The sequence below is a fragment of the Montipora foliosa genome, chromosome 6, assembly GCF_036669935.1.
Source record: "Montipora foliosa isolate CH-2021 chromosome 6, ASM3666993v2, whole genome shotgun sequence".
In the NCBI taxonomy this organism is placed as follows: Eukaryota; Metazoa; Cnidaria; class Anthozoa; order Scleractinia; family Acroporidae; genus Montipora; species Montipora foliosa.
Genome location: NC_090874.1, coordinates 36,590,780 through 36,608,732, shown reverse-complemented (window position 1 = coordinate 36,608,732; position 17,953 = coordinate 36,590,780). Strand labels below are relative to the sequence as shown.

Below are 17,953 nucleotides of genomic sequence, written 5' to 3'. Positions count from 1 at the left end.
TCTTCTGGGAACGTGTATTTCAAAAGATTTAATTTTGAAAGCCAATACAAGGGGCGGAAATTCACTACGTCGCTGCCTGTCAAGTGCATGTCGTTCACGGTTGTTTGTTTCAACTGCGTTCCATCTTCAGTGAGCCACAACCTGATTACAAATCCTACGAATTACGTTAGGTCTTTCACTCAAATCGTCGTTTTTGGTCGAAAATCATACTTGTTCAATGAATAACTCTTGAGATTGCTCAAAAAATCGGAGAGAGGCAGATGTCACGAACCAATCAAATGCCATCATGAAACACAAAGAGCTTTCACCCAAATCTCATTTCATGCTTCGATTTTTTCATTACTCACAGCCTTTCCCGTCTGTTCTAAGAGTCACAGTTTTGCTCAATATTATTCTCGAACTGCTTAAAAGCATCGAGAGATGTTTCCCTTGAACGCGAAACTGCAGCGGCATATCGTTTCGCACGTTCTTCAGATTTTTCAATGAATCCTATACCCACCCTAAACCGGAAGTGCGCCAGAAAGGAGCCTTCGTTAATCTTACAAATAAAAATATAAGGCAGCTACGTGGATATATATTGTTTCTTTTCGCCATCCCGTTTTCCTGATACTAGTTTGCTTTGTCCTTGAACGTGCAAAACCATACGGACAAATATCGATGTTAAAAAGCCATGCACCAAGAAATACGAGGACTCATAAAAAGTCTTTTTTTTTACTGTGCTTGCCTCACTAGAATATTTTCAAACTTAAGACCATATCTAGAGAATTTTACCTCTTCACAATACGCGTGAATGAATCTGTACTAACGCGCAATATCCGCTGATAAAGTGAAATTATTTATGTATTCGGTGGGCTGGGGCTTCGAGATCTGTCAAATGACGTCACAATATGATGTCAAATGTCAACAAAAGACCAGGGGAGGTTTTCCATTGATCGATTTCACAAAGAACCGCAAACCCATGTGCAAAGGAGTCCATAGTCGTCTCATCGACATTCATTTCTCTGTCCCCATTCAATTTGGGTCTTCAGCGCTCGTTCTCCTATAGAATTCGATCGTTTTGACTGTTAGGAGTGAAATCATCCGGCCGTTTAGTGCCAACAGAAGACTGTACCAGAAAAGCAAACATTTAGGTAGGTAACATACGGTTTAGGATCGTTTTGGAATGAACCATATGTTGTTCTGTTGTTATTGCTTTCACTAGAAGAGCAGTAGAATGACATCTCCATAAATTACATAAATTGTGTCGAGATTGTCTGGAAATATGTGGAATGGTTCCAAGGAAAAGGTCAAAAATTGCTCTCCTCACATTCTTTCCAATTATCGTGCGTTCGAAACGCGAGATGAATTGTTTTTTGTTTTCTTATGTGAATAGGTCGATTTAGGCATTTAGCTCAGACAGTTGAGTAATAATATCAGAATTTTTAAAGATTTAACGGTGGCTTAAACAGCGAAAAGGAAATTTGCTAAGTTGAATTCTGAAAAAATATAGAACGGAAGGTTTCTAAGGAAAAACCAGATAGCGTCCAGAACAAGATACAAATTGACTTGAGCCTCATGAAGAACATTACCCCTTTAAAAGAAGGTAGGTCCGCTTATAACAATCGGAAAAAAATTTCCTTGCTTCTGGTCAGCAAGAATTTGTCGGGCTAAACAGTTCGAACGCGAGTTGTAATTTCATCACGTTTGTTTCAGAAGTTTATCACGAGTTTACTTTTTTGCACCGAAGGGAAAACCGATGGCGTTAGCCTAATAGTTGGCTGTTTTATAACGTAGGTTTTCTCACAAACGAGTTCAGTTTCTATATTATCAAATCTGTATTTAAGCTTACAGTAGATAAAAGTATGCCTGGGTTTCTTCTGATGTTGGTTGAATTCTGTGACTTAACGAAAGAAATATGGCGAGATCTTTTCGTGCCAATACTGAGAATTAAGCGCGAAAAGCCAAGGTCGGTTTTCTAAGGACGAGACCTCTTTGGTGGCTGAAAAAGCGTCTGTTATTGTCAGCTCGACCTCTGGCTCATCTGAAATGAACAAACTCCAACGGGATCGAAGCTTAGCTCTTGTACATAAGCTTAGTTATGTTCAGACAAGGTGGAGTGTCAGTACTGACACTCCGTCAGTATTTCTGAGCCTGTTTGAATTAGTCCTTAATGTTGGCGGGACAAAAATGCGAATTTTTATCAGCAGTTTCGGTGTACAGTGTATATTCGCCGAGGAAAACCATATGCAAATTTGTTGAGGTTGTTCTTGTGTTCAGCAGAGCTGGGTATATCAGGTCATCGAAGTCTCGTTGTTGGTGTGTCTGCCGTTTGAGATGTAGTTTTCCTTTTTGAATATGGGATTTAAAAAAGACGAAATCAAGTCTTTTGGAATAAGAAGCTTTGCGCCAAAAAATTCTTTGCGGGGAGCGCTTCTTTCATGCATAAATTAGATGTGAAAGCCAATTGTTTGAGATTTTGAGATGACGTTGTGTTGCAATCATTTTGCTCTCATCTTACTTCCATGAGGAGTTTCTCGTGAATTTCCGATCGAGTAAGCTAAAATTTAGGCCTTACTTGGGTGTTTGGAGCGAATGGTGGTTCGAATCGATCGAAGACTTGAATCGAAATTTTGGGTACGCGCTTTAGTCACGCGTGATCGCAACATTGGTGAAGAAAGCGGCAAATCAAAGGAATACACTTAGCACTCCCTCGCAGTGGACACGAATCGTGAAATATTCTTCGGTAAAACCGGATGGTATTTTCAGCTGAAGAAGCTTTTAGAAAAATTGAGTAACGCCAAAAGGACAGTGCTGTAGTGCACAATTATAAGTTGTCTGCAGTTTGTCATGAAACTGAAGGTGTCCAGAAGAATTCTTTGCACAGATTCTTCTAGTTTGTGGTTACAAGTATTTTTCCTATCAAATTTCAGTGTTGTCTGCGGTTCAGTTCTTTCATATACATGTATGTCCTGGAGTTTATTTTTTCGCCTTTCCGATTTCTCAAGCGAGGCTCAGGTTTTCAAGAAAATTGCTTTTTTGTGGCTGTTATTCTTTTATCGTTTTCTGTCATATGGTGCTAGAGGGTTGTCATTTAACTTCAGTCCAACTAAACATGTTTTTTTCTCTATCTTGGCTGTTGTTTTTTTTTAAGGTGGTGGATAAATAGGGATGATTTAAATTCCATTTTCTTCTAAAATTTTCGTTCATTCAAAACTGAATAATCATGCACGCGAGTCTGTTGGCATTGAAATGTGTTTTTGTTTTGTAATTTGTACAAAAGGTCGAGAGCTTTTTTTTTTCTTGTCCGTTAAAGCCCATGTCATATCTGGGCTTTTTGAGATGGACAGTGTTGAAACCAAATATTTTGACATTGAAGGTTTGGACCATTTTGATCCTGTAAACATACTCAGTTGGCAGAACCTCCCAGATAAACAGAGTGACCCTTGGTTTAAACTTGTCCTTTGTTATCTGTTTTCCCTTTTTGTTCTGATTAATCAAGATCTTTATTAAAGAATTCAATTCTTGGTCCAAGATACTGCAAAGTTAGATAGCACTTCATAAAATATGGACATCTCTTTTGGGAACATGTCTCTGTTGCATAGACACATAAAAATGCAAAAGAAAATATGATTTGGGTCCATTAGATGTCATCATTTGTGCACAAGATGAATGTTAGAATCTTCAAATGAATGTAGCAGTGTTGTATATACAATACTCCTGTCTTCTAGGCAGCATTTAACATTGCAGGGTCCAATTTCAATAGACCTTGATTTAATCCTGTTTTTTTCATCAAAAAGGAAAGGAAAGGAACTTTATTTAAGTGTCTAGTCATTCTAGTGCTTGAGCACTAATTGGGGACACTGTAAACTGAAATTAGCAATTAACGCAAATCAAGTCAAATGTTGGTTTTTGAGGTAAGGGGAAAACCGGAGTAACCAGAGAGAACACATGACGCTGCGTCTGAGAATTGAACCCGGGCAACATTGGTGGGAGGCGAGTGGTCTCACCACTGCGCCATCCCTGTACCCCAAAAACCTTTTTGCATTCATACATAATTTGTATTTCAACTTTTATTGGTTCGAGTGCATAACACAAATCTGTCAAATTGTCCTTTTTACAGTTGTATATTCATAAAATTGCCTATCAATGTCAGGTAGACTTTACGTGACCATCTTTTGCAGCATATCTGACCCCATGTGTGGAATGGCACGCCGTCAACAGCTGGAGAATTTGAGTGGGTGGGGAAAAACTTTTCCCTTCTTGCTCTTATCGCCAGCTGTTGACTGTGTGCTATTCATTGCACAGATAGTCTGTGTGCAGCCTACTGTACTGTACTGTGCATATTGGTAACAGAGATTTACATAGCATGAGCCCTTACCTCCTCCTCCCTAATTACTGCCCTTTCCTTCTCCCGTTGGGGAGAGGGTTAATAATAAAAACAGCTGAATATTTCAGTGACTCATAGGTTGTACTTAGAATTTTGCACTGGAAGGTCTTGAGGTTATGCCCAAGCATCGTTGTACACGTTTAGTCAATGTTGTATCAAATTGCTTCTTGTAAGTTTAAATCTCTACTTAACTGTGAAAGAACCACATATTTCTCCTTTAAATTTGGAAAATGTGTTTTCTTATTGTAAGAAATTTAAAGCCTTTGTGATAACATTGTTCATTGCTAAATTTGTAACTTTAAAATCGTTGTCAAGGTCTTAAGATAGATGTGTGCAGCTGTAGGGTTTCAGGCTCTCTGATTTTCAAAACTAGTGGCTTGCCTAGTTAATTGACTGCTTTCTACATACTCTGCATCATTAAGCAAGTTAATATTTATTGTCATTTTCTTTGATTCAGCCCTCTGGGGCCTTCAAGGCAATTATTGATGGGAGTGGGACTATAAAATCTCAAACTTTGCCAGTAAGCAAACTAACATTTAAAATTTGAAGAAAACAAGAAAAATTCTTTTTAGTTGGTAGGAGCACTTTAGGAGCAACAAGACACTGCAAGCTACTGTACTGTACATGTATATTATGTTAGTTGACTCTTAAAACATACCAGTCAGTTCAACACACTCTGGCACTTTCCTCAGTTCAATCCAAAAAAAAGCAGTGAAAGGAAATAGCAGGTATAGGTTGTTCGTGTCTCCATCTCCAGTTCCTTCTTAACTTTTGCATGGTTTAATCTACATCCATCAGCTGTTTCTGGCTATCGAGCCTCCTGTCCATTTCAAAGTTAACATGGATAATTTATGCCTTTTTTTTTAGGTTTGGTATGAAATGGCCAGAGAGTTAATTCCCAGCTTGCCTGCATTTTCAGCATTAGAGCACACTGCTACTGCCCCAAGTTGTAGTAATTTTGTCAAGGTAACTTTGCTCTTTTGTGTGTAATTATTGATCAAGTCAGAGCAACATAGTTTCAAATTGGAGATCTTTGTGTTCAAAAACATTTATCCCAATCGAAAGTTCACTGTTTATAATGTTTTCTGAGTGAATGAATCTTATAGCTGCTCATACATGTAAAGAGATATATATTTTAAACCATTGACCCCCTAGGAGTGAGACTTTGTAGATTTTATTCTAACGCTATAGACGATTTTACTCCTCAGTGAGGTGGGGGTTGGTGGTTCAGGAGTCAATGGGCTAGGAACCAAGCTCTTCCAACTGCTAATGGTAAACTTTTAATGCAGTTGTCTGAAATTCGCAAAGGATGAATTTCGTTAAGATTAAGAACTGAAGGAAAATGAATGAAATTGAACTTTTGCTTGTCACACAGAGTTTTCTTCACAGGTCTTGATACCATGAAGTTAAGTATCATCAAGAAAGGCTAAGTTACTGTTTTTCTTTCCTATTCAGAGTGATATCAAGCCAAATTGTTCTTCTCAAGTGATTGATCTAACAAGTGAAGGCGCTTTTACGACCATGTCCCATCAGCCTTTAAGGCACATGCCTCCTTTCCCACCTCATCCTCAACACTCTTCAGCATTCCACAGGGTTAACCATCCACCAGAGTCACATGGGTGAGTTTTTTTCAGTGAAATAGAATTATGGCATTAATCTGAGTGGTTAAGATTAAGCTTTCTTATTATCATTTACCTTTAATTATGGCTTTTCAGGGACAAACTGGTACATTTGGGAAATAAACTACCAAATGAACCCAACATAATCATTTGAGGAATTCTCATAACTGGAGATAGAGCAGCAGGCTATTAGTCTTCTAATATTATTATGTGTGAACTATTTCAGAAGTCCATCAAATCACGGTTGTCCATATCTGCAACAAAGACAGCAACGGCATCACCATCCTCCACCCCACAACAGACTATACCACCCACCAACAAATGGTAATTTCTGCCCTCTCAGTATGGGGTCCACAGTACCACTTCAGCACCACCCACCCCACCCTCGACCTCCAGTTATCATTGATGTGGACCAAATACCAGATCATGTCAGAGCATTACCTGTGACAAGCCTTCCAAACTCATTGCTGGTTGCAAATATACCTGTAGCAGCACCTACATACATTCAACCACATCAACCTCAAGTAAGTGGTATTGTATGTCTGCTGAGGCTGCAAAGTTGCTGCAATTTGGTGTAAAGGGGATATGCACACAAAGTTCTCGAGAGCTTTTATTGATACTGAGAAGCCCAACTTTGAGTAACATATTTATATTCCACAACTGGGCTGTTCTTGTTCCTAGAGGATGAGTTTCTTCAGTCAGAATAGAGTAATCATCTCTGGATCTGGCTTGTTCCAAAAAAGAGTTTTTAGTAGGGGTTCTCAAGTTTTGTTGCCTTAAGAAACCATAATTGGGTCATACAGTTTTGAATAGTGCAAGAGGATCAGAGGTCTGTTGACCATGGATTTCCTGGTTTTGAATGTCGTGACAGATTTTGAGACTTATCTGTGCTCTGGAGAATACATGTAGAATGGAGTACGTGTACGTCCTAAAATAATGTGCCCTTTTTCAGGGTTTTTAATAAGAGCCGCCGGCCAGGGAAATTTGCCGGCTATTTTTCCTAGGAAATTAGTTTTGTTCATGAAAAAGAAAAAAAGAAATGTATGAATTCTGAGTAATTTCGGCAGCGATTTCTGTTTCCCTGTCCATGTCAAAGGCAATGATCGAAGATCGAGCACACACGTTTTGAGGCAGCGGTCCAGGCATCCAGTACATGGTGTAATCTGTCTGATTTGAGAACTACACTGTACATTTGAAGTGTGACGAGACGCCATTTTCTGTCACGATAGATGACGTACCTTTCATGCAGCTGTGTAGAATGCAAGGGAGCCTTACAGGGTTATGTCACGCTAATTTAGCATCTGTTTAAAACCCAAAATATGTCTTGCCATCAACTGCATTTCCAAAAAAATTTAGAGCATTCTTGTACTCTCTCTGAATTGAAAAAGTTAAGATTTAATGATATTAGTGTTCTGTTCAAATACCCTAATTGCTCCAGAATGCAGGAAAGGCATTCTAAGAGGCCCAAAACCCCCCTGCAAGCTACATTCTCCACCTGCTCCTCAGCTTTTGCCACCTACTCAAATTCGTATTGAAAACCCTGCTTTTTAGGTATCACTGCAGTTGGCTAGAATTTGAACAGTCCATTAGTATTAGCCCTTTCAGTACTGAGAGCGAGACTCTCAGATTTTACTCTGTCTAATGCCAGACAATATTGTATGTCAATTGGGTTTGCTTTGTGTCCCCTTTGATATTTAATACAATATTCAATGTGTGAAATGTAGATCTCTGTAAGGTTTCTTATTTGCTAGTTGGTTATCATGCGTGGACCTGTCTCTAACTGTGGAAGTTCTCCATTTCAATAGAGTAATAAGGGACAAGGGTCATTGTCTTTTTGTACGCAGTTTAGTGTAAAACCATGAATACCATAATTTCATTTTAATTAGAGGTCCTGCTCTCATATGAGCATTCCCTTTCATATGTAGAAGTTTTAATTTGATATCGTTGCTAATCAGGGTGTCTAACTACTGTTTACTCTTTCCCTAGATGGATGTGGATCCGTCAGGAAGTAACGGAGTTAGTACGCATCATCATCACCATTATCACCACCACCATCACCATCATCACCATCACTTTGTACAGCCGCCGTATCAAGTACCACAGGGATATCATCCATACCCCCCCACACATGGCAATATGGTAAGGGAATGATGGTCAAGACTTATTTTTTTTCCTGCTAAATTTGATGATATTGGAACACTTACGTACTTGTAAGTTGCAAAATGATAGTGATGGGAATCGACTGAGAGTTTAGTATCGATCATCGGGAATAATCGGATTGACCCAACCGATGGATTGTCGATTATAATCTGAAAATATATTGTTCTGTATGAAATACGCACTATCAAATGTGAAATAAATACAAAAATGCAAAGCCTAGCCTGGCGTGAGCGTGTTTTGCCGAGTTTTGGAAAACATTGAAAAATGTATGAAACGTAGGATTATTGCATTTGTCTGCAATAATTGATTGCCATCAATACAGATACTGTATCTGAATAATTATTGAACTCATCCAAGAATCAGTGACATGTTTTTTGCATTCTGAAATCAGCAGCATCACCGACACTCAAGAAGATGGCATCACAGCAACTCATCACATTCTAGTTGGTCATCTCGCCATGCTCATCCTGCCCCCCAACCATCTGCTTCCATGCATCCTTATCCTGATCTTCTTTACCATCTGATATCTGTGATGTCAATGCAACCTGTGCCGTCACAACCATCACCTCCTGCGTGGGAAGAAGAGCTCCACCCACGTGAAAACTATGAGGTACTTTTTTGTATTATTGTTTTATGTGTAAAATCGATGAAGTTGCTCACAACCAATAAGGACTCAGCCAGTGTGCATCCTAGGTTCTGCAATAATATTGGTCTAAAATCACTGTCATTGTAATGGTATGTCACATAACAAAAAAAAAAAAAAATAGCAAAACAGACCTTTTCCTAATCCCTCAAACAATCGTTCTTTTTAGTTGAAATTGCCAGTGGACCACTTTCATAAATGGCAACCATAATGATATGTACATTCTTTTGTACTTATGTGAATTAGACCTTCTGCCCTCATTTTGAATCAAAAAATCTTTTGAATTTCGCTTGTTGTAGTGAGGCTAGAAAGGCTTATTAGCATTAAAACAAAATAATATTTTATGTGGCTGCCATTGTGAAAGAGGTCTTTGACATCAAACTGTAGCAACCACAGAGAGAAAGTTGCGTCCTCAAAATATATACTTTCAGCTCTTGAGTACCAAAGGTGGCATTTACTCTGGTGCTTCCTCCTCTTTGTCTTTTGATTAGCAGAGAGGCGATTCCATGTCTCACATGAAGTAAAATAATAAGATCCTGACCTTGGTTAACTTCATTATCAATGTTGGCATGTTATTATTATTATCACAGACTCTGCTGAACTTTGCTGAACAGATGGGTGAGGCCAAACCAAAAGGGCTGTCTCGAATAGAAATTGACCAGCTGCGAACATACCGTGTTACAGCAGGATCAAAAGAAGAAAAGGATAACAAGAGATGTGTGGTGTGTTTAGTAGATTTTGAGGAGAAACAGTTGGTTAGAGTTCTCCCTTGTCTTCACGAATATCATACAAGATGTATTGACAAATGGCTTAAGGTAGGCTGGATTTATTAGTTGATTTATCAGTTGTGTGGTGTTCCTAATATCTACATTATTATCCTACAATACTGGCTGATACAAAAAGTATCTTTGACTTTTCATTGATGACACATCTGGTAATGGGTGCAGCCAACAGTAGGGGTTGGCAGACGTAAAAAAGGCTATTAAACCAGAAAGGAAAGTTCAAAGGTACACTGTACGCTAAAACAACAAGGAAAAGCCAGGAGATGCCATCTCTATTGTTGATTCCTGACAATGTTACCTTAGTACATTTATCCAAAAAAGTATCTCAGTGCTATCAAATTGATCATTAATTTTTTTTAACAGCCTGTTTCATTTAAACCAGTATTGCCATGGAACTGTGAATAACCTCTTCTTATGTGCTATAGTTTAGTAAAATGAATATGTAAACCTCTGTGCCTCAGCAGTTCAACAGCAGAATAACTTTATTTGGTTGATTTAGTCACTATTTGACAGTTTTTTGTTGTGCCAAAGATTTCATTATTTGCCCATGTGCCTGTGAATGTGTGCACTTTAAGCATGTCTAAGTAAAGGGATATGGGGAAAGCTTGGCCAACATTTAACATGACCTATACTATATGTATTTTACTCTGGAGGGTGGCTTATCAGCTGGATAAAGTGTACAGGCCTTTCAAAACGTCATTAGCTATGAAGTCAATGATGTGTACATTCCATATTTGTGGAAAATATTCATTCTTATGTTTTCTGTTTTCTCTTTTAGTCCAACAGAACATGTCCCATATGTAGAGCAGAAGTTAATGTCAATTCAGAGTAAGGACAGGAAAAAAATCAAGACTGAACAATCCTTCTTAAAGGGAAAAGAAATTTTTGGGGGAAAAAACAATGAGAAACTTACAAGTGACATTGTATGAAGTTTCCTGGATCCACAGCTAGATTGAATGCTTTGGAGTGAGACAACCAGTAAAGATTGAAGCAGTCCTTGGCATTGTTACCTCAAAACAGAAACATATATACTTGAAAGGACAGAGGGTTGTAAGATGAACATTTGAGTCAAACAACTATGTTAGATTGAGACGGTAGAGGGCACAGATTAAAATCATGTGAACGTACTAATTTTGTATATCAGCCAATGATGGGAGCATTCATTTCCATTTCTTATTTAGTACCAGCTCATATTAGTATACATAATAATAATATTGAAGGTTTGTATTGGCTGGGGATAAATAAATAGGCTAAGTGTCTGCCGGCTTTAATAAAAATACTGAGACAAAGCAACATTTCAGTAAAAATGTTGTGGCCAGTTGAGTATCTCTTCTCATACAAGTAACCTTCTGGGTCTGGAAAAGAAAGGAAATAAAGAAATGGATCTGTCACTAGCTCTTCGTACTGGTACTTTCTCTTGAATATACCAGTATTGCTTTCAAATTATTGGAGAGAATTAGCTTTTTTTTGGTCAACTGGATTTACTAAAGCAAATATACCCTATTGCATCATGATATTATTTGTGAGCTATTATTAACACTGCATAATTCACCCAAGGGTAATATAATTCACAGCTGAATCCCTTTTGTGATGGCAGTGATTTGTACATAGACCAGTAGGTAGTTTTGCAGCATTCTGTTGGTTGAAAACTGCAGGGAAAGAAAGGGAAAAAAACCTTTCCTGGAAAAGCACTGCATACTATAGTCTTCCTGTTTTTTTTTTTTTTTTTTTTTTTTCTTTTTTTTTTGACAAGAAGCATGAAGCATAAATATTGGAAAGAATCAAAATTGCAACCAAGAAAAAACTTTACACTGAACTCTGGGTACATTGAAATGTTAAAGGAGTGTTTAAAAGTTGGAACTGTCATAGTTAGAATGCTGGTATCTGAAAATTAATGTTGAATTCAGGTATACATAGCGAGTGGGTGCCAGGATTTAGCGTAGAAAAGAAGTCACAGATTTTCTTCCATATCCATGGCACGACGCACTATAGCTATCTCTGTCAATACATGAATCTTGGTCAAAGTCATACGTACTTGTGACTTGAAGGTCACTGATTTATTTTCCAGACTTTAAATGATTTCAAATGTCCATTTTAACATTAAATTGTAGCCAGAGTCAACTTTGTTATTTTAAGACTTGTAAAAAGTGCAGAGATGCACTGAGATTCAATAATAATTTCAGCAATCTATAGGTGTATTATACAATTTGAGTAGTATTTTTAAAACTACGAAACAATCACAGGCCACAACAATCTGTATGTGGAATAACAAAACAATAATAAAATAGCTTTTAAAAATGGTTGTCAACTCGTCATCCCCTGTTTAATATGTAAATTTAAGCAGATGTACCACTCATCATTTTTTTTTACTCTGGTTTTGTCAATAAAAAATCGAAAATATGTATCAAGAAATAATGTTTAGAAGTATAAACTACTTTAGTAGGCTGTGTATCGTCACCACCTCCCCTCCCCCCACGGTTCCTTCCGAGGGGAAGGGTGGCTGTACACAGGCTCCTGCCTTAGCTGTTAGATCCAAAAGAATTTTAGAACTTTTGATCTCTGTTGTTAGTTGGATCACAACTTTACTGAATTTTTGGAGTTTGTTGCGATTCTGAAAATAATCATCGTGCACACTGCTTCCTCTCGGTGAGAGCATGAAGTGCCACTGTCATCATGCGGGGTGTATACAATTCTTGCGTCACTCGTGTAAACATCAAGTTGTGATCCCTGAGGTGAATAATTACTGTGTTAGTATAATTACATAGTGATTATTTGAAAAATATGCATTTTCTTCGACAAAACGCGGACATTTTGAAAAAAATGCGTGAGAAACAACTTAAAGAGGAGTAAGTGAATTCGCAGCAAGAAGTGAGACGATGTTGATTAACGTAAGGGACGGTTCATCGTTTTACATCCGAGCATTCCGGCAGAGCGCCTTCCGAGGTTTATTCACGGCCATAGTGAATATTCACGGAATTGGGAGTCCCAAAACCTGAAAAAAATTGGCTGGATGATTTTTAATTACTTAAATTTTAACAAAACGAACATGAAACTGCCCTCGTCATGATTTGATTGTCATTTGTCACTAACTGCGTGAGCAGTAGAGGGGTAAATCATGTTCACACTATAAAAAACTTTGAAAGGAGATGGAACCCAAATGAGCCCGATAATTGAATGTATGGTTCATTAACTCCATCAAACTTGAAATTGAACTCCAGTTGGGTTCAGTCACTAACCCGAGTAAGGTTCCAGAACGGGATCATAAACTAATGCAGTGTAGCAACATTTAGCAGATGAGACAGGCACTGACATTCAGCTTCCAGTATGTATTGATCATTAACAACTGTCAGGCTGTGGTTGACAAGCAAGTTCACTCCAGGCATAAAGAAGCTCTTCAGCTCACTTCTTTCAATGGATAATTCCATACATTGAATGATCCTCTTCGCCCATGTTATGCTGACTTCATCTGACGTGCTGTCGCTAGACAGCTCCAGTGTACGGTCACAAGCATCCTTGGCCGCTTTGAGCTCGTGCAGAAAGCACGTCTTCAACATGTATGAAGATATAGTTGCCTCCATTAGACCACCTACCTGATCATGGTCGTATATTTGTGGCATGTACAAGGTGTCCTTTAGCGACTTTAGCAAGATGTATCCACGCAGAACAGGAAGGGGGATACTTTGTAAAATTTGGGCTTCAAATTCAGATACAGATATGCGGAAATGTGCATTCCAGTTCTTCACCAAGCGTGGACTTGGTGTTTTGAGAACTATGCTGGTTTTGCTTTCTTTTGGGGAGGTTATGAGGCCAGAGCGATTCACTTCAATGCATTTAGGTGTCCAAAAAGATAGTTTGATGGCCGGTACAATGTCTACTTCGATTAGAAAATCTTTAAACAGTGTTCCAACCCAGCGGAAGGCCAACTTGCTGATGGAACCCTTGTCAACTTTCAGATGTTTTCTGAGGTAAAGACTTTCTGAAGCAATAATACCTCCACTAAAAATAGCATCGTTGATCGTCGTATAGAGGTCACGAATCAAATTCCTACTATCCAGGAAACCACCAGTGTCCACGTAGCGCACCAGATTGTGATTAAAAGCTTCACTCTCCCGTAGTCGCAATCTTGTGTATCCCAAAGGATGTGCTTCTCTTTCTTCCGGGATGAAACTGTCATTGAAGTTTACCAAAGTCCATTTATAGTCAAATTCATTTGGACCTCCAATTTTTGTACCCTCAGCCCAACTACCGGACAAACTTACATCACATTTAAGCAGAGGATTCAGCTGAGCTACCTTAGAAGCAGCATTCGTTATAGTGGAATGTATCGCAGCTGCGATGTCAGTGTTTTCAGTGTTGTCAGGACATAATCCCATCTCTCTGCAGTCCAAGATAAATCTCTTTGTGTAATGGTTGAGAGGTCCTCTGTGCTCTACTAAGTGTTCTGTCCATTTCATAAACATGACACTTCTTCCTTGGTGATCTATTTCGCGCAAAATTGGACAATCAGGATACATGTCCTTCTTTCCGCTACACTCTCTTTCAACAACAAAAACAACTGAATCAGTGGAACTGCAGGTTTCCCAAGAAGATGAGTTTTCTGAAGCTGCATCTTGATTTTCATGGACATGCATTTGGGAAAAAACATCTGAAGGGCTGCGTTCAACTTGGTCGTCAACGGCAAGACTACCGTCTGCCTGATTTTTCTTTTCGTCATGATTCTCGTTCATTGTAACTGACATGACATTCGTATCAGATTGAGTTGGTTCTCTCTTTTTTATTTCGGCAACAGAATGTGTAAATCTTTCATGACTTTCTGTATTATCTGTTTCACATGATTCTTGCAAGCAGCCAGACTGATCATAGGGAGAGAAAAGTTCAGCACAAAGCAAAGCTGTATTAATTTCCGAAAGATCTGGTACGCCCTGAACATTCATGATTCCCTCTTCTTTTACTCCTGTACCGTCTCCGAGATACGATATCTCATCAAGTATGCCTAGTTCTTCACAGATAATGGTATCTTCAATTAATCGAGCTATATCGCAAGGAGTGTTTCCCATGTTGTCTTTGATGGATACTGAAGCACCAAATTCTAAGAGTTTCTTCACAACAAGCACTTCATGGTACCAAATGGCCCAGTGCATAGGCGTTGAGCCAAAATTGTCCTGGATATTTACGTTAAGGTTGTCGTGTTTGTGAAATCTCATGAATGCTTCAAATGTTTCATAATCTATCGTAGAGCGATGTAGAGCGGTCTCTCCGGTGCGTGTTTTCAAGGTTGCATCTGCTCCAAGTTGCAGTAACTTTGTTATTGCAGCGACATTTTTCTCTCTTAATGCAAAATGTAGGGGTGTGAAGCCAGCATTGTCTGTACTGTTAACTTCCAGTCCAGCAGAAGCAAGTAGCTGGATGACATCGCAAACACCAGGTTTTTCTGGAAACTCATCCTCCTCCTCCATAACTGGTACGAGCACGGTTGGCAAGACACACATGTGTAATGGGTTTAAACCAGCCTTGTCCACGGCCTTTACATTTGCACCTTTGTTAATAAGAGCCTGAACCGTGCTGACATTCGAGAATTGAGAACTAGTAGCATAGTGGAGTGCAGTTCTGCCATAGTAGTCAGCCTCGTTAACATCGCAGCCGTGCAAAAGTAGCCAATTCAGACAACTGACAAAGTCGACACTGTATGGCTTGCCACACAATTTATGAAGAGCTGTCTGTCCTTTGATGTCCCTGGCAGTAGCATCAACCATAGTTGTGCTGTCTGAAACAAACTGTATGCCTTCAATACAAGCGACTGAGGCTAGGGCATGAAGAACGGTTGCACCAGTAGGGTCCTTCTCGTCGATTGATACTCGACGGTCTATTAACTTTGCCAGAAATTGCAGGCATCTGTGGTTTGGTGAGTTAGATCTCTCGTCAAAGAGATGGATGGCTGATACAAAATGTATTAGCGAACGACCACTGGAGGAATGCTGCTCCAAATTGCTACACATATCAAGAAGTTGGAATACAGCGTTTAGGTCAAATTCCAGACCCTCCAGAATATATCCCTCAAGCATGTGCAAGAGTGCCGTGTTTCCAGCATTGTTGACATGGTTGGCATTCGCCCCACTTTCCAACAAAAGATTACGGATTTCTGGATCTGTAGATTTATATACTGCTGAGAATAAAGGCGAGTCACCATCTTCGTCTACGAGATTCACATCTGCACCGTATTCGAGCATGCACCGAACAATGTTGACTTTATTACGTCGTATGGCAGAATGGAATGGGGTGGACGTACCATCGGTTCGATTGGAAGTTACAAAGTTAGGGTTTGCTCCTTTTGCCAGCAAGTTCTTCACCTCATTGTAGTTATCTGTCATTACAGCGTTCGACAGCATTCCATTCACATCAATTGATGTCCTATCGGGTGGTCTTGCCTCTGCCATGATTTGAGAGTTAATCTGAATCACGTAGTTCGGGTGAGCAGGGTGAGAGGAATTGCCTTGTACAAACTGAACCAATTTTACCTTCAACCAACAAAGCAAAAGCACAATGACATATCTGGGTTTGCTTAATTTCTTCTTTCTTCCTCTATTCACTGGCATACGTTTTTCTCTGAAACCAAGATGATTTGAGCTCCAGTACAAGGGCGTAGCTAGGGGAAGGGGGTCCTAGGGTGCCCGTGATCCCCCACCCCCCCTCTGTCTGGTGAGTACCCTCTGTTTGACATAGTGTCACCTCCCCTTTGAAAAATCCTTGGTACACCTCTGAAGTAAGGGGGCAGTCTAGTACAATTTCAGGAAATTACTACCAATGTATTCATTCTCATGGGCATAAATCTGCAAGGTTTTAACATATCGCAGTGAAACTTTTCCACAATTCTTCACCTAAAGATTTTGTGCGGAAAATTGTGACGCCTGTTATCATCTTTATAGTTAACAATGAACTTTTAAATATTACGAGCTAAATTTGAGGTTCTGCTTCCTATGAGTTTGTCCTCTGAACTTGCCCAAAACACTAATGATAATAGACAGAAAATAATGCAAGGGCTGTACGCACAACCAGTGTGTAAACTGACTTTTCTCATATTTAAGTTATTTTGTCAAATCGCAGCCAAAAACTTTTTACAGATGTCGCTGAGCCAAAAACACCGTCATCGCTCGATTTATTATACTTTAGTACACCTGCAAAGTTTAACATGAGTCTGTTGCAAATTCACAGAAATATCGAACCTCAAAGTTCCCCAAATTTTACAAAAAATTGTATGCCAGGGCGTTCAACACTTAAATTACTTTAAACCAAGAAGTTAAGCACAACCCATGCTTTAATTGACACTGAGACAATGGCAAGATTTAGTTGTTTGGACAATGTAAGCTGTGTTTCGTCCATTTTTGCAAACTACATGAATTTCCTTGAACAGGGAACTAATGAACATGGAAGTTATTTGTGAGACGGGGCCTACGAATTATAGTCCTTATCCGAGAAGACTTGAAAATCTTACCATTTACGGATGTAATTACAAAGGCAGCACTTTCTGATCAGTTATTTTAAGACCCAGAGTGTTGGTCCGTCCGGAGTCGAACTCACGACCTCCCGCATGGCATCCCAGTGCTCAACCAACTGAGCCACCGGTGTGTTGAATGGGTGTTTAGGCTTAAGCAGAAATTGAGACGCTGCTTACGACCAATAGTACTCAATCGAAATAGTATTTTTAGGGTAGTCCATTTTCCATCGGGGTTAGTCCAGCGACTTCCGGGTCAGTGTTTTGTCCACCACCGCCGGATTATGATAGCGTCGCTTGACCCCGGAGTAATTGGAGCTTGCCTGTCCTCACCTCGAGGCTTTTGCAATTTTCACAAAAAGGTATAACATTATGCTTACTATCCTCTACGTAACACATCAGGAAAGAAGGTCAGATCAAGGCGAAGGATGGGGGATTTTGTTGACTAACTACATCATCCTCGGCGACCAACAAGGGAAAAAATCACTTACTCGCTTATCTTTTCTCGTGCTTTTGAATTTCCATGAAATCTTTCTTCTTCTGTTCTTTTCTTAAATCCCTTTACTCCAGCTTTTGTTATGATTTCCGTTTGCCGAGCAATAAATTGGTTTTGGCGCTAGGTAACCAGGCCAGTAAGAGGCAGCAAAGTTATGGAATTTGGACAAGGAAGACCCGGGGGGGGGGGGGGGGTACTCGACATATCCCTGGGTGGGGAGGTACGGCGCGGCCCCTCATACCCTGACCCTGTTTAAGACAAATATTGCTAATTTTCCTACCCATTTTAAGACAGAATTCCGATTTTTGATACCCTGTTTAAGACATTTAACCCAGTTTAAGACAAAAATTGATAAATCGTTACCCTGATTAAGACAAAAATGATAAATTCGATACCCT

At 39.4% G+C, this 17,953-nt stretch overlaps 2 protein-coding genes across 6 annotated transcripts; one reads left to right on the top strand and one right to left on the bottom strand.

Moving 5' to 3' along the window:
- Positions 1–937: 937 nt before the first annotated feature.
- On the top strand, positions 938–11,972 carry LOC138007249 (E3 ubiquitin-protein ligase RNF38-like). 3 transcript variants are annotated; one of them, XM_068854052.1, is made up of 8 exons: positions 938–1,130; positions 5,234–5,332; positions 5,822–5,985; positions 6,212–6,509; positions 7,972–8,124; positions 8,540–8,755; positions 9,379–9,603; positions 10,349–11,972. In XM_068854052.1, exons 2-8 carry the CDS (start codon positions 5,246–5,248, stop codon positions 10,400–10,402), a joined length of 1,197 nt encoding a protein of 398 aa, XP_068710153.1. In that variant the 5' UTR covers positions 938–1,130; positions 5,234–5,245; the 3' UTR covers positions 10,403–11,972. The 3 variants fall into 3 exon arrangements, with proteins under 3 accessions (XP_068710153.1, XP_068710151.1, XP_068710152.1); XM_068854050.1 differs by having other exon boundaries at positions 8,537–8,755; XM_068854051.1 differs by lacking the exon at positions 938–1,130 and adding an exon at positions 1,446–1,582 and having other exon boundaries at positions 8,537–8,755.
- Positions 8,705–17,673, bottom strand: LOC138007248 (uncharacterized). Of its 3 annotated transcripts, none has more exons than XR_011124018.1 (2): positions 17,551–17,647; positions 8,705–8,841 (listed from the first exon to the last, which is right to left on the bottom strand). XR_011124018.1 is itself a non-coding variant. In XM_068854049.1 (2 exons), exon 2 carries the CDS (start codon positions 16,002–16,004, stop codon positions 12,837–12,839), a length of 3,168 nt encoding a protein of 1,055 aa, XP_068710150.1. In that variant the 5' UTR covers positions 16,005–16,085; positions 17,551–17,673; the 3' UTR covers positions 12,099–12,836. The 3 variants fall into 3 exon arrangements, 2 of the variants coding, with proteins under 2 accessions (XP_068710150.1, XP_068710149.1); XM_068854049.1 differs by lacking the exon at positions 8,705–8,841 and adding an exon at positions 12,099–16,085 and having other exon boundaries at positions 17,551–17,673; XM_068854048.1 differs by lacking the exon at positions 8,705–8,841 and adding an exon at positions 12,099–16,173 and having other exon boundaries at positions 17,551–17,642.
- Between the last annotated feature and the right edge of the window lie 280 nt (positions 17,674–17,953).

Excerpts from the sequence above, each read along its gene's own strand:
- LOC138007249 (XM_068854050.1), top strand. The coding sequence starts at position 5,246 with ATGGCCAGAGAGTTAATTCCCAGCTTGCCTGCATTTTCAGCATTAGAG. Across the intron at positions 6,510-7,971 it reads TTCAACCACATCAACCTCAA|ATGGATGTGGATCCGTCAGG; the intron begins GTAAGTGGTATT and ends CTCTTTCCCTAG. Across the intron at positions 8,125-8,536 it reads CCCCCACACATGGCAATATG|CAGCATCACCGACACTCAAG; the intron begins GTAAGGGAATGA and ends TTCTGAAATCAG.
- LOC138007248 (XM_068854048.1), bottom strand. The coding sequence starts at position 16,163 with ATGCCAGTGAATAGAGGAAGAAAGAAGAAATTAAGCAAACCCAGATAT.